Source organism: Trichechus manatus, unplaced genomic scaffold (genome assembly GCF_000243295.1).
Source record: "Trichechus manatus latirostris isolate Lorelei unplaced genomic scaffold, TriManLat1.0 scaffold00029, whole genome shotgun sequence".
In the NCBI taxonomy this organism is placed as follows: Eukaryota; Metazoa; Chordata; class Mammalia; order Sirenia; family Trichechidae; genus Trichechus; species Trichechus manatus.
The window spans coordinates 8775550-8791854 of NW_004443965.1; the positions used below are offsets into that span (position 1 = coordinate 8775550).

The 16305-nt window shown below is 45.6% G+C and overlaps 1 protein-coding gene across 1 annotated transcript; it reads left to right on the forward strand.

The window, feature by feature from the left end:
- The first annotated feature begins 1767 nt into the window (after positions 1 to 1767).
- Positions 1768 to 11868, forward strand: ENC1 (ectodermal-neural cortex 1). The gene is made up of 3 exons (XM_004374498.3): positions 1768 to 1857; positions 5441 to 7249; positions 11775 to 11868. The coding sequence occupies exon 2, from the start codon at positions 5454 to 5456 to the stop codon at positions 7221 to 7223; it is 1770 nt and encodes a 589-aa protein (XP_004374555.1). The 5' UTR covers positions 1768 to 1857; positions 5441 to 5453; the 3' UTR covers positions 7224 to 7249; positions 11775 to 11868.
- Positions 11869 to 16305: the final 4437 nt, after the last annotated feature.

The window sequence follows — 16305 nt, forward strand, 5'->3', positions numbered from 1 at the left end:
CAGCCCTCCCTGGATCCTGGTAGCTCCAGGAAGGACCTCCTTAGCCTGTTGGAACCATTTCTGTACCAAGTATTTTAAAGACAGCTGGGCTAGAGGTCAGAGAAAACTCCGATGCGAGAGCCCCACTCGAGCTCCAGGGCTGGGTCACTGCTAAATTGCTGCGTGGCCTGGAGCCCGACAATTCACATCTCCCTGGACTTCAGTTTCCTCATCGGTAAAAGGAGGGGGTTGGACCGGTAATCTCTATGGTTCAGTCATAGGTTTTATTCCAAATATCGAATAAAAAGCAAACAGGCGTTTTAGCTCTCAGAGGAAACACAAGTCCTAACTGCAGAGATAAAAAATGGGATTCGTAAATGTTTATCGCTGAGCGAGATTATTTTCTGAGTCGCCTTCCTTCCTCTTGGCAGGCCGGCGGCGCTTTAAACAAACGTGCTGGGCCTTTTTTTTTTTTTTTTGTACTGAACTCCACAGTAACACCACAGAGCAATAAAATATGGGAAGGATCCATCCTGAGAGGACTCTGGCTTTATCGCCAAGGAAAGAGGGGGCGAGGCCACTCCTTTGAGGAGTTCTCTTTGAATCAAGCGACCGAGGCGATTGGCTGGGAAGCACGTGGCGCGCGCCCAGCCGAACCGTGCCCCGGCTGCTGCTGCTCCCGGGTGGCGTGGGGGCAGAGTCCGGCTGCGGGTGCTGCACCCGCCGGGGGCTGGGGCTGGGGAGGGGTGGTGTGTGAGGACCCATGGAAAACGCCTGGGGCGCAAGTCTGTGTGGCCGCCTGCCAGCAAGAAGCCATAAGTCCCGGCTTGCCCAAACTGCAGGGTTCCCGGAGTGTCCAAACTTGTGCCTCTTCCCTCGCCACTGTTTTCCTGTCTGGGTGTCCTAACCAGCGAGCAGGTGGGCTGTGCGTGCCCAGGGCGCATGCCGCGGACACCCAGTTCACCCCTCGTCATCCTTTCTGGAGTGTGTCGCCGGCTCTGGCCGCGCTGAACGCACAGTCCCAAGCTGCGCTCCCCTGCGGTGAGTCCCTCAGCTCTGGGGCTAGCCATTAACCGGATTGGGCCAGAGAAGCACAGACACTTCGACCCAAGACAACTTGTTTTATTCGTGGTCCCCGAGAGTTTGCAGCTGCTAGTGGCTGAGACACCGCGTCCCCTTTGTCTTTCTCCACTTCTACGCAGCCCCCGTCCCCCCTCCCCACTTCCTCTCTCGATTAACTCCCCCGACACGCTCTTCCCCATCTCCTTTCCTCCTCCTCCTCCTCCTCCACCGGCAGCGCTAAAGCGCTTCCTCCCCTCCCCCGATGTCACTCTCTTTGCATACGCGCCCCCACCCTCTCTTGCCTCCCTTCTCCTCCCCTCCTCTTCCCTCCCCGCCGCCGCTGCCGCCGCGGCACTTAAAGCCGGGCGCAGGGCGGCCGGGCGCAGACCGCTCCAGCAGCCTGAGAGCAGTAGGCTCTCGGCGGTGCCGCTGGGATCGAGCCCAGACGCCAGGCGGCCGCCGGCGCGCACGGCGCTTTCTAGCTCCCTCCCCCGAGCGCTCAGCCCGCTTCCTTTCCGGGCAGCTGCTGCCGCAGGCTCGCTCTGCCCTCCCAAGTCACCATCCGGGAGACGCTTCGCGGGTCGCGGGCACAGGGTCCGCGGCGCGGGGACCGTGAGGCCGAGGCGAACCTCCAAGAGTGGCCGGCCCCGCGAGCTAGCGCCCCCGGCGTGGTCCTCTACCCGGCCGGCCCCCCATGCGCGCTCCTTCCGCAGTCGCTGCCGCTCCCAGGGTCTGAGACGCCCACTTCGTTGCCTCCCTGCCGGGCCACCGAGGCGAGAACAAACCGGCTGTGCGCGAAGGCCAGTCGCCACCGCTGTGAGTTTCTCGCCACTGCTCCGGACCTGTTGCCGGAGCGGCGGGTTTTGCAGGGGCTGCTTGGGCTGCGGGAGTGTGTTCGCGATGGGTGTGCTCGCAAGAGGTGTGTGTGCAACCTGGAGCTGCGAGCTCCGTGTTGGGGAAGCCGTTTTTGATGCAGAGCCGCTGCCCTTCCACAGGAAACAGGAGCCGGGCATCGCCGCAGGGGCCGACAGGGCTCCCCTTGGCGGCGCACCGTCCGGGCGAGCTGCAGGGGGAGGGAGGAACCCAGGCAGGGTAAGATCAGCGTCTTTCCTCTGCGGAAAGCAGCGCTTCCCTGTGGGCGGGTGTCGCGCTGCCTCGCTCCCCGCAGCCTCCAGGGCCGAGCACTCTGGGTTGGTGGCCCACGTTGCACCCTAGCCGGCTCGGGGGAAAGTTGGGGCCACGCGCCCACACGACGGGTGGGCACGTTCATGAGGAGAAATATCTGTAAGTAGTAGATAAAAACTGGTTTCTGAAAAACTAGTTTCTTCTCATGCAAATGTTTGACCTTTAGTTTAAGAATTTCAAAGGATAGTAATTGGTGGGCGGGGTGGAGGTGAAACATTGAACTTGTTCTACAAGCAATTTGGTGTTGCCTTCACAGATATGGCCAGCGTGTTAAAGAGCGTTGCGAGTGTTACATAGGACTGTAAGGGAAAATGCTTTTCTTGTTAAGATCTTTATAATGCTGTTCCAGTGTCATAAATAACGCAAATGCCATGGAAAATCTGTCTAGTTTCTACTTTGAACTGAGATCAGATTCAATACTGAAGGGGTGCGATGGGACGCTAAGTATTGGAGGCAGAGGGCGTGTGTAAGGAGCATTAAGTGAACGGAAGTTACTGTAACTAGGAGCACTTTTGATGTTGACAATAATAGCAGTCCTTTTCTCGGTCTTCTTTGTAGACACAGGTTAAGTATATGTGTGCATTTTCTTGGACATTTGGCATGCAAATATTATTTCTCTAGGGGCTTAAAAAATGCCGGAAGGATGATTCATTTTATGTTTAAGGTGTGTTTAGTGACTGTAAATGGTCTCTGCTGATGTATTGATGTTTGCATGATTTTTAGTCCGAAAAGCAAGTCGTTTCCCTTGGGTCTATAAGTTTACCTTTTATTTTAATCAAACATCACTGCAAGATTGTTAGATTTCAATTGTGGCTCGCTTTTCTGTCTGGATGGTATCCAAGATGACTGGCTAGGCCCTTTCTTCTGTCTTTATGTGTCAATCTGGAAAATGCAGGAGCATAAACAGGATGCAGAGAGATGTACATAGTTCCTATTCCTGGGATCTTCTAAACAAACTGTTTCTCTTAAGTGTAGGTCTGATTGTGAAAGTTGCTTTCCTCTGCCCCAAATCTAATGTGTTCTGGCCCCAGGGTGATGCTAGCTCAATGTGCAAGCACTTTGGTACTTGTGCACCTGGTTGCAGCAGAGCCCCATTTTTCCCTGAGAGCTGTATTTGCTCTTAGCCTAACAGGATGCAGCTTTTGAGGTTGCTTTGAAAGCATCTTGCATAGCTACTCCTTTCAAATTTTAAGTTTTTCTGTGTTAGGCACAGAAGTATTTATACAATCTTTTGAGGTTTAGGCTTAAAATCTTTCTCTAAGTACATCATATTGAGTGTATTAATTAAAATGACAACTACAGTGGTAGAGCATGAGGGATGCTAATACATGTCTTAGCACTTTGGAAGCCTGGTGCATTTACTTAGGTTTGTGCTGGTCATTTATGGATTAAAATGAACTAGGTAGCGGAGGCTTAGTTTGAGATGGGGACCATGTTTGATTCCTAATTGTTTTTCATATCCCAGCTCACTGTGGAGACGAAAGCATACCTGGTGCTTTGTAAAGCTTTCCAAACACCAGAGCCCGAGGACTTTCTTGTTTACTTTCTTCCTGTAAACTGTGTTTACTCATAATGAGATGTTACATTCTAAAAATAAAAGCAGACAAGTTGTATCACCTAATGGTTTGTGGCGGTGTGTCATAGACATGTAAAGCGCTCCCCTTTGTTACTTTCTGTGCCTGCCAAGGCTGATCAAGAGAAGCCCAGTTTAGTATTTTAGCGCATGAATTTGTAGTTAATTATTCATTTGCATTTATTAACATGTCCGGAATATAAATTAAGTAGTAGATATCTGGATGCTGAAGGAAACACTGAGGCCATCAGTTTCAGCTGTGTTGTGAGGACTGGCTGTTCTGGGGTTGGAACGGATACAGTATCCATATAGTTTACCCTCCTGGGATAAACAGCTTACCTTGACAGGCTGGCTCTTGAGGGCTTTATTCCTTTGGAGTAACAGAGGAGTAGTGTAAAAAGGGCCTGTGGTTCAGTGTTTGAAGATAAATGATAGAGAAAGGTAGGGGTGGCATTTCCTGTATTTTTACCCTACTGTTTATCGAAGAAAAATTAAAAAAATAGCGCTAGATTTTGCTATAATTTCATTTTAATTACTGTGGAAAGCACTTTAGTCAGCACATTCTGGGGTGGCCCTAGTTTAACAGATATATTTGGCAAAATATATTATGCACACACATGTGTATATATACGTTTGTATTCTTTAACTTAAATAAAGCAGTGCTTGAGTTTGAACTCCCTATATGCAGGTACCGGCATTTGCAGGCGTACAAGAACAGTCCAGGCAATGTACCATTTAATCCAAAGAGGGGTGGATGGAACCTTTGTTCTTGCAACTGGTTTTCCAAGAATTGAAATAAAGCAGGAAGAACAGAAAAATGGCATCCATTAGTATGCTGCTCAAAACATGCTTGCTTTTTTGTGCCCACAGCCTCATTTTGAAAGCTGTCCAGAGCAAGAAAGAGCAGTGGTGATTGTGGCCACCGTCTCTTCTGTGTTTTTCACTAAAGCCATTACCAATCTATGGTAATGTTTATATTAGGGCACTTCTAGAACTCTGTAGTGGTAAAGCTGTCAGGTGAGAAATGATCTGTAACGTTTAAAGAAAAGTCTGATCATTGTGGAAGTGGCCTAAGCCTATAATTTTAATTTGACATTTCCCATTTACTGAACACATAGGGATACGGGCTCTTACCAAAGGAATTCTTAATGGAATTAATTAGTAGGTGTTTGGTTTCCACATGGCTTTATGTTGCACAGGGCATGAAAGCAGGTGCCCATCCTGGCATTATGAGAGCAGGAGGCCTGGCATTTTAAGTGGCCTGCAGTGAATCAGCTGGACTAGGACAGGGAGGTATGAGAATGAGACCTTGCCCTCTTGGCTTTTGCTGACTTACATTCTCAAGGACTTCAGTATCCTGAAAGCTGGTGATCAGGTTTTCCAAGACGAACCTGCTTTGAGCAGGGATTTTTTTTAACAGTGTGTTATTCAAATAGCTCACCAGTATCACAATGAATGCCTTTCCTTATAAGTAATTGTCTCTGGCTTTGTACTGGAATGGCCATACATTCTTCAGAACAGTAGGCAGCAGGGCTTAACAGCAAAGTGTTCTGTTTGCTTTGTGCAAAATGATTGTTGCCTTTGTTCTGCTGTCCTGAATGTCAGCAGCATCAAGTTCAATGCTTTTGTTTTGTTTTTTAGGAGTGGAAACAAAATGTCAGTCAGCGTGCATGAGAACCGCAAGTCCAGGGCCAGCACTGGCTCCATTAACATCTATCTGTTTCACAAGTCCTCCTATGCAGACAGCGTTCTCACGCACTTGAACCTTCTACGCCAGCAGCGCCTCTTCACCGATGTCCTTCTCCACGCTGGAAACCGGACCTTCCCCTGCCACCGAGCCGTACTGGCTGCGTGCAGCCGCTACTTTGAAGCCATGTTCAGTGGCGGCCTGAAGGAGAGCCAGGACAACGAAGTCAACTTTGACAACTCCATCCACCCAGAAGTCTTGGAGCTGCTGCTTGACTATGCATACTCCTCCCGGGTCATCATCAATGAAGAAAATGCAGAATCGCTCCTGGAAGCGGGTGACATGCTGGAGTTTCAAGACATACGGGATGCGTGTGCAGAGTTCCTGGAAAAGAACCTGCATCCCACCAACTGCCTGGGCATGCTGCTGCTGTCCGACGCACACCAGTGCACCAAGCTGTACGAACTCTCCTGGAGGATGTGTCTCAGTAACTTTCAAACCATTAGGAAAAACGAAGATTTCCTCCAGCTGCCCCAGGACATGGTGGTGCAGCTCTTGTCCAGCGAAGAGCTGGAGACGGAAGATGAAAGGCTTGTGTATGAGTCTGCAATTAACTGGATCAGCTATGACCTGAAGAAGCGCTACTGCTACCTCCCAGAACTGTTGCAGACAGTGAGGCTGGCTCTCCTGCCTGCCATCTATCTCATGGAGAATGTGGCCATGGAGGAACTCATCACCAAGCAGAGAAAGAGCAAGGAGATTGTGGAAGAGGCCATCAGGTGCAAATTGAAAATCTTGCAGAATGACGGGGTGGTAACCAGCCTATGTGCTCGACCTCGGAAAACCGGCCATGCCCTCTTCCTGCTGGGTGGACAGACTTTCATGTGTGACAAACTGTATCTGGTAGACCAGAAGGCCAAAGAAATCATCCCCAAGGCTGACATCCCCAGCCCAAGAAAAGAGTTCAGCGCATGTGCAATTGGCTGCAAAGTGTACATTACTGGCGGGCGGGGGTCAGAAAATGGAGTCTCGAAAGATGTCTGGGTTTATGATACCCTGCATGAGGAGTGGTCCAAAGCTGCCCCCATGCTTGTGGCCAGGTTTGGCCATGGCTCTGCCGAACTTAAGCACTGCCTATATGTGGTTGGGGGGCACACGGCCGCAACTGGCTGCCTCCCAGCCTCCCCCTCAGTCTCTCTAAAGCAAGTAGAACAGTATGACCCTACAACCAACAAATGGACCATGGTGGCCCCACTCCGAGAAGGCGTTAGCAATGCCGCAGTAGTGAGTGCCAAACTCAAGTTGTTTGCTTTCGGAGGTACCAGTGTCAGTCATGACAAGCTCCCCAAGGTTCAATGTTACGATCAATGTGAAAACAGGTGGACGGTACCAGCCACCTGCCCCCAGCCCTGGCGTTACACAGCAGCAGCCGTGCTGGGTAACCAGATTTTTATCATGGGGGGAGATACAGAGTTCTCCGCCTGCTCTGCTTATAAATTCAATAGTGAGACTTACCAGTGGACCAAGGTGGGAGACGTGACAGCAAAGCGCATGAGCTGCCATGCCGTGGCCTCCGGAAACAAACTCTACGTGGTTGGAGGATACTTTGGCATTCAGCGATGCAAAACTTTGGACTGCTATGATCCAACCTTAGATGTGTGGAACAGCATAACCACAGTCCCATACTCACTGATTCCTACTGCATTTGTCAGCACCTGGAAGCATCTGCCGTCTTAAGTGCAGTACATCCTAAATAGTATGAGGTAAGTCCACTTAGCTGAGGTCGAGGTATGCGTATAATTAATCTGCTTATGTGGAGTTCAGTATGTGAAGTGAGGCACATCCATGTAGTCGTTACTACAGAAGCACTCCAAAAACTAAAAATAAAAGTCTTTGCACCCCAGCGCTGAAGTGCTTGTATTAACCACAGCTGTAACCCCTCTTCCTCCATAACATAAGCCAGTGGTTCTCTGCCCTCGTGGCCCTTAGAATCACTCAAAAACTGCCCATTCCAGAGATTTGGTTTCATTTGGTCTGGGGTGGGGCCCAGGCATCAGTAGTTGTAGAAAGTTTTCCAGGTGATTCTAGTGAACCCCTGACCAGTGTTAATTCAGCCATCATTGTGTGCCTGGAACTGTGCCAAGTGTTCACGTGGATCATCTCATTTGATCCTCGCAGCAACCTTGTGAGGTATTATTACTAATCCCATTTCATGAATGAAAAAACCTGATGTACAGAATGATTGAGTAGATTGCCCGAGGTCATAGAGGTTAGTAAGTGGCAGAGTTGGTGAGATTTGAACCCAGGCTGTCTGGCTCCAGGAGGTAAGTATTTGATCCTCATGCGAAACTGCCCCTTAAATAAACCTGGGCTTCATATTGGTGTCATCTTAAAAGGTACTTTGTTAATATTCAAATTTAGCCTCCTCAATCCCTTTTGGAATGAAAAACAAACTAGTTGCCATCGAGTTGACTCTGACTTATGGCAACCCCATGTGTTTCAGAGTAGAGCTGTGCTCCATAGGGTTTTCAAGGCTGTGATCTTTTAGAAGTAGATCCTCAGACCTTTCTTCCAAGGTACCTCTAGGAATGAAGTAGGTTTTAAACAATTGAATGCTTAAATTCATTCCTAGTTTAGCCTCTCCAAAATTCATTTAGTAGTTTATGGAAATTTTTTTCCCTTAAAATATAGCCCCCTTTAGGACATGTGTTAACTTTAGAGTGGAATGTAGGTCTGAACTTGTAAAAGGTTGCACCTGCCTTGTATAAATGTGTCCAATGGAGGGATACACGAAGCCACCTAAACGGCCCTAACTGCAGCCTTTTAGAGTGAATCAGTCTGCTGACCCTATTGTCAGGGCTAACAAAAGTTGTGTTTCTGTGTCATATATCTGAGTACATAATGGTTGTCTTATGCACTTACGAGTATATAATACTCTTGGCTCAGATAATGAATAGGCCCGCACAGTTCACTGTTCTCAACCAGGCACCCTCCTTAATGACCGCTCCGCTGCTGTTAGCATTCTTAGGATTTGCCTCAGGAATTACTTAACCACGTGTAAGTGTGGCACAGAGCACACAGACGTGTTGATTTGTTTTGGTGATTCATGGTCATACAACTAATAATAAGAGGAAAAATAAAAACTTTCTGCTTTGGAGGAACCACAATGAAAACTAACTCAGTACTTGGAAGCTTGGGGCTCTGTTTTCCCCAGTATGCCTCACGCCTTTGAAGGATACTGCAAAGGGAAAAAAGGAACTCTCAGGGTAGTTAGGCTAAGCGGAAAGGGGTTTCATCTCATTTGTGTTTTCTTTCCCTACCTCTTACAGCTCATTTAAAAACACCATTAAAATTGGCCTCATTTTCAATTTAATCTTCATATTTTTTTCATGTCTTTAGTTACCTCCTCCAGCGTATTACAGTTAGCAAATATTTTCTTAGACTAAAACCCCCTTCAAAGGAGCAGGAACAGTCAGAAATGTCCTCTGGGGAGCGACTGGGCTAACAGCGTCACACACCAAACTGGTTTTTGCAGCCTTGCTGGCATCTCTGTAATCCCAAATAAAGAAATGCTTGGAAAGTGGTAATTTCATTTGCGATATGAATGCATGATTCAACTCTACAGCAGGTTTAAAGAACCTCCTAGGCAAAAGCATCAATTAACAGCCCATCAGGTTGGGTGTTAGGCCAGAACTGACTATATTTGCACAGTAGAGCCATAAAAATTGCCATTGATGGTGGCAGATACATTAAAATGATAACTGGTAGATCAGCGGGCATCCTTGGAGCCAAGTAAGGAAATTGAGGCAGAAAGGAGAGAGACCCACATGTGCGTTCTAGTTCTAAGCTGTGGACTTTGGACCTTTTTGTACTTTAGATTGCTCCTCTGTCATATGAGGGGTGTGAACTATATTTTCTCTAAGATCTGTCCCAGTTCAGACTTGGGTAGAATTGGTAAAGGAGAAAAGGGGGGGTGGGGGAGTGAAAATACCTAGATCAGTGCCTGGCATATGTTAAATATTCAACATTCTTAGTTTTCCTGCCCCTTTCAGTTTAGGCCTTGGTTTGCTCTGAGATATGGCAGTGGAATCAACTTCGTGTGTGGTAGGAAAATGAAGTTTCTTTGGCTGTAATATACTTGTCCCGTCTCTATTCATTTTTGGTGCCTCCTTCTTCACCCCTCCAACGAGTGTGTTAGCAAACACTTGAATTCATCTTATCCTGGGTATTTGAACCTAATCACACACTTCCGGTCCTTGGGATACAGACCAAATAAAGTGTTAGGTTATATGTGAAACAACATCCTCTCCACCCTGGGTGCTGCCAGTCAGAGAGTGGAGCATATAACAACGAAATTTGATGGGGCCAGGTTTGTTGCTTTTAAAGGGCGGTGAAGTGCCTTATCAAAGCCACTCTTTTCTGTTTCTGCCAGAGAAAATGTTAGTTTAAATTTCTAAAGTTTACTACCCATAAGATAGTGTTAAAACATTTAAGCTCAATGAAGTGACTTAAAAGAAGGGTAGGGTAGGTGCCAGTGCTAAGTTGCAGAAACTTCCCAGAGACTACCCCCTTTGCTCTCCAAATGTGTATGCCAACTGAATTAATAGTGTTAACCCAGAGTTTTCCTAGGTGAAAGCTCATTCACCAAGGAGATTTTAACTGTCTCCTGCTGCTTTATCAGTGGGTGGGAGGGACAAAAAGGAAATTACTTTTTGATTATCCTCCATTTTCATGGCTCCGCGGGGCCCCAACCTGCCAGCGCTTGGGTTTTCATTTGCTTTGTTTCTTCCCTTTTAGATTTTTCTTTTTCCATTTGAATATGCAACAGCTTGAAATTTCATATTATTACATGATACATTCTTTTGGCATAATGTTGGTATATACATTACAAGGAGATGGGGGTGGGAGGGATGACACCGTAGTCTAAGGAATGCCATGAAGGCTTGAATCACTGTTATGAAACAGCCAAAAGAAAAAGCTGATGAAATGAATCAGACTTGTGAGCACACAAAAGCCAGAAGAATTCAGTGCAAGTCATGAGTCGTCCCTCCTGAATTCCCTTTGTCTATACTTAGGGTTGGAGCCCTGCTGGCACAGTGGTTACGAGCTCTCCTGCTAACCAAAGGGTTGGCAGTTCGAATCTACCGGCTGCTCCTCAGAAACCCTGTGGTGCAGTTCTGCTCTGTCCCATAGGGTCACTGTGAGTCGGAATCAACTTGAAGGCAATGGTTTGTTTGTTTTTTTTTGATATACTTAGGGTTATAGCAGTAGGGGTGCAGATTCTTAAATTAAGGCTAGAAATGTGCTCCACGAACAGACGGAACACTTACGTTTTAAAAGACAAAAAGCCCTCTGCAAAATTCCCTTCTATCCAGTCAGAAGGAGACACATGGGAAAGGTGGGTAGTGTTTGAGGAAACTCCGGCTTCTGTGAATGTGCAGGCTTCGTGGCTGTGGTACTGTAATTTACATCCATGCTCCGTGTCGGTAGATTCCGTAGATAACGACACGGGCACACCACAGCTGTCGTCTCCTAAGTGCAGACGGATGAACTTTGAGCATAAACTTCAGCCTTGGGCTTTTGAGGCCTGGTATGTTGTCATGTGAAAGGAAGCGAGACTGATCTTTGCCATAGCGAATAGCAGAGATGCATTTAAAGAAGGGGATTACTATGTCTGCCTTCTGTATGGTGAATGAATTTCATTTGGAGTCCTTTATGGTAAATGGGTCAAGGAGGGTTTGCGCAGATATCTCCCTCTTTTGACTCCCTTAGTGATGGCCTTGGACCCCTGGTGGCAAAATGGTTAAGAGGTCAGGCTGCTAATCAAAAGGTCCATAGTTCGAATCCACCAGCTGCTCCTTGAAAACACTATGGGGCAGTTCTACTTTGTCCTATAGGGTCACTATGAGTTGGAATCGACTTGATGGCATATGACAACAACAACAGTGATGGCCTTACTGTGGCTTTGGTTAACCATGGAGAGGAATTAGTGCTTATGAATATTGGGCACAGATGATGATAACTCATAACAGCTCCTAAACATATGGACTTGATTTTGAGCACTTACATGTTTAGAAAAGAAGTGAAAGTTCTTCTGTGGACATCATTGTTCTTAGAGGGCCAGCCGTCTGCACACATACAACCACATGTGTGTACATTTAAGGACATATACTATTGCTCAGCTCTGTCCTGAGTAATTTTTTAAATAATTTTGAAGCTGCTAACAAAAATCTTAAAACCATGGCATCATACAAATCCCTCATGCTTTTTTTTTTACTTCTATTTTAGCTTACTGTCTGTCGCTTGGTAAGACGATATGAGATTTCTACTTTGGAGAAACCAAATTTAATGAAGAGAAAGAAAAGAAGAAGGAGAAGAAGTTGCGACGAGACGTGAATAAAATCCACTGCACCTTGTAAATGCTCTAACTGGACGTGAAGGAAGAGGGGCTGGGGAGGGAGTGGGATTTTCAGTGCAAGTAGCACATGGTTTAAATATGAATGAATGAACCTGTGATCTAGTCCTTGTCTTGTAATTGTGGATTAATGTCAGCGTTAATCAGCCCCTCAAAGGGAGAGAAAAGCCGGACCTTTTCCCTTGCTGTCCCATATTCAGCATTTGATTTCCATGGGCTCCACCATTTATGTGTAAAATTTGAAATGGTTGTCACCCCTCCACCAGCTGCTGCCGGAGGCCGGTCAGATTCAAAGCCCGACTGCCGGGCGAGGAGGGAAGCTGGCTGGAGAATGAGGACCACTTGGACTCCACCTTCATCTCTAAGGGGTTGTGCTCCCCAGGAAGGTTCCTGAACAATGAGGGGATTGTTGGTAGATGTTCTTTTCTATTTATAAGTGACTTTCAACTAACTTTCCCTTGGCTGGTAAGAAACTTGTTATAGATTTAGCTATTTATTGTTTGATGCCTGCATGCTGAAACAATGCTACAGTTGTCTTCACGTGTATGGACGTGCATGAATGGTTGTATGTTTTGCACATTTTGTGGCGGTTGGGGTGTGCTTAGCTGCACAGAAATGAAAAGTTTTCATGTTACAATTTGGAATATAACTGGAGGGTGGGCTGGGAATGGGTGGGTTTTTTTTAAATGTCAAGACAGGGAAGGGTTAGAAGACAGAAATTTAAATTACATCCTAAAGGTAGAGAAACTGTGGAGGTCAGCTTTCTTAGACTTACCAACGTTTAATGGGGTTTCATGGGGGTATGGTTATGCTGATGACTGGTGGGGTGAGAGGAGACTTCTTTCTGCCCATCTTCCTCCCATCTGATTCACCTCATTCAGTCTTAGCTACTGAAATTTGGAAAGGACCAAACTGCTTTACAGTTTTTGTTTGTTTTTGGAGCAATATCCTGAAATCCTGGAAATTTTTATCAAGTAGATCTGTATATAGGGCACAGGCAGGGGCATTGTCCAAAGTTTATTTATTTATCTATTTATTACCCTGTAAGAATTCTTTGCCATAACCACTGTTAAGAGGAAAAACGGAAATATCACAGATGCAAATTAATTCACTGACTAGATTTGCATGGCCTGGGCTCATTGTTCTGTATTCCCATCATACCTTTCAGCAAGTGTTAGTTCTCCAAGACTGTTCACATTGGTACAATGTCCACATAGTGCTCAGCCTTAGGTAAGTCTCAAAGAACACTTTGGTGCGTACAAGTGGCACATTTGGCCACGAAACACCAAAGAATTGTAGGCAGTTGCCCCCATTGAGAGGTTTTCCAGTCTAGTTGGGAGTCAGTTGTGAATACATTCTTTGCTAGTTTGAGTGCTTGTTTACTAAACATGTGCCGTGATAGGTATTAGCGCTAGACGCAAATAGTGCTTCCCCAGAGGTGTCTGGGGAAGACCAGTGCTTGCAACTCGCACTGCTTTCGTCGATGTTTCTCACATAACTGTATTTTAGAAAATAGGCTTTACGGCTGGTAACAACCTTTTATCTCGTGAGTGTGTTTGCATTGTCTAATGGCAGATAAATCCTTAACATTTCTTTCCACCCCGATGCTTTAGAAGACTAATTGTACATGAATAATGCTGTCTGTCCATGCCATGAATAAGTGGGTTATACTTGGACCAAAATAAATGAGCCGTTGGAATAAAAGAATCACAATACTTCCCAACAGTCAGTCCCTCATTCCTAGATGTGTTCTAAGCAATGCAAATGTCTAATTGTACTGGCAGCATAGTCGGTGTCTTTATATTGTAGCAGTTACAGTTCTGTAGTTCATGATGCAAATCAGCAGAGATGTGTGTGTCACTGCATGGCTTCTGAAAGCAGGAGGAATTTTCTGCAGCTGTTTCAGAGTTGTGGTCTGTCCTTGAATCCTCTATTAATTACTGTGTGTGAGCCAGAGGGAGCCACGCTAAGGGTGGGCCCCCAGCCTGCAGGGAACTTTCTGGACTCCAGCTCTTTGAATTGATGTAGGCATTTGGGCTCACTACTTGACCATTCTCACCCTGTGAAACGTCCCACACTTTGAAGCAAATACAATTCACAGCACAGTGCACACAAAAACCTTGGCATAAGACAGAGAAGGTTCTTCTTATTTTGTGGGCTGGTTGCTGTAGAAACGGATAACAAAGGGCAGCCTTCCACTTCTGGCATAATTGTGTAGCCCCTTTTCACTGAGCTTGACACCTGTCTGAATAAGAGTGATTAGAGCTGAATTAATATCCCTTCCTTGGCTATTGAATATGTGGTCCACGTACAAAACTCTGTATCAGCTGAAGAAGTAAAATGTTCATGTTCGTATGTGCTTGTTTGCTACTACTACATTTTTGAAGTTTTGTAAAACTGTTATTTTTTTTTCACAATGTGAAACTGAAGGTCAATAAATTATTAGAGATTTTCTCTTCAGTACGTCTGTGGTTGTCTTTATTTGAATATGACATAATTTTAGGCATTGAAAATGTGTTCTTTCTAGTTAATTAAAGGAAGGATATTTGAAATATTGTCTGAATGCCCTTTATTTCACCATTTAGCTACATAGGCTTATTAATTTTACAAGTTAAACAATTAAATTTTTTTAGCCTTTTTGCATATTTCCTTAAGCAAGGGAAAACACTTCATTTATGGGTTATTCATAGCTTAGAATTTCATGGAGGGTCCAGTTTCTTAAAATTCTTATGATTATCTTTCAATGAAGAATTCATGAAGTACAAAAGTCGCATACCATGTGATATTCAGACAACAAAATTTATTAGAAGGAATTTAATTTTTGTATTAGTTATGTGGCTTATGTTTTGATAAAAGCTGTTAGAATAGGGACTGGCGTTCAATTTTTCTCATCTGCTGACTTTAAAAATCATTTAAAGTCTAAATATATGTATGTATATTATTTCCATGTGATAGCTCTGGAAACCACAAGTTTAACCCTTCAGGTACACTTAGCTTCTTCCAAATTGGATGTCAACCTAGCTGGCTCAGTGTAAGGCTAGATGAAACCTCTCAACCCCACCTTGTGATCCCTTCGTGTCTCAATGAGATGCGCCTTCATCACTTGCGAAGGACCCCTCATTGTTTTAATGTGCAGAGCAATGTTGGGCATAATCTTTTTGGGATAGCAAATGAGTACTACCTAATTGGAACTCTAGGAGAGCTCACAAATAGGTAGAATGCAATTACAGCCTTTGGACTTTGACCAAGATGCCAGAGCAGATGCCTCAGTATTTACAGAAGGATTGTTCCATTCCATGTTGGGTGAGGCTGGTCTAGAGCCAAGCCTTTGGGAACAAGTGTCTGAGTCCTCAGATTTCAAGTGCACAGTGGTGGTGACCCATGGAAATCTTGTTGACAACACCACATGTGTGATAGGGTAGAAGGGAAAGTTAGCAGTTAGAAGCCAATACACAGGGCTTGGACTCTTAGAAACTAAGTCTTTATGTTAATCCTCAGAAGGGTTGAGGATATTTTATATAGAGATGATTGTGAACAGGCCTTCATTCTCTGGAGTTCCTTACCATCTCAGGATACATAGACAGATTAGCATAAAGAAAAACCCAAATCCATTGTTGAGGTGATTTCAACTCATAGTGACCCTATAGGACAGAGTAGAAGTGTCCTATAGGGTTTCCAAGACTGTAATCTTTACAGAAGCAGACTGCCACATCTCTCTCCCTCAGAGCGTCTGGTGGGTTCGAACTGCTTACCTTTCGGTTAGCAGCAGAACACTTAACCAGTGCACCACCATAGTTCCTTAGCATAAAGAAGATACTTAAAATTCTTAATTTTCATTCAGACAATAGCGCGATCATCCAAAATGGTGGTTGTATCAGTTTGATTGCCTTCAGCTGCAGGTAATAGAAATCTGACCATAGTGGCTTAAACGTCAAAATGTCTAGAGATCAGCAGCGCAGGACGGGCACAGCACCCTACAAGGTCATTAGTGGTCCAGGGCTCTTCTGACTTTCTGCTTTGCCATCCTGGGCATGGGCTTTTGCTCCTCATGCTTGCAAGATGGCAGCTGTATCTCCAGGTCACATCTACTTTCCAGACAGCAAAGATAAAGACAGGCAAAGGGGAAGAGGCACACACCAGATGAAACACTCCCTCTTTCTTGGGACAGTACTAGTTTTCCTAAAAGCCCCATTTGTGAGACTAATTTCTTGTTGGCCAGTGCTAGGTCACAGGAACTCAAAAAATAAGGGAGACTGGGGAGGAGAAGTACTTTTAACTGGGCACATTGCTGCCCCAAACAATAATGTGTTTTTTTTTTAGTGAGAAAGGGACGAGAGATGTTAGATAGCAACCACACGGTGTCTTCTACTTCGGATAATAAAAGAGTCATTTTAAATAATAGTC

Coding starts and splice junctions, on each gene's coding strand:
- ENC1 (XM_004374498.3), top strand. CDS start 5,454: ATGTCAGTCAGCGTGCATGAGAACCGCAAGTCCAGGGCCAGCACTGGC.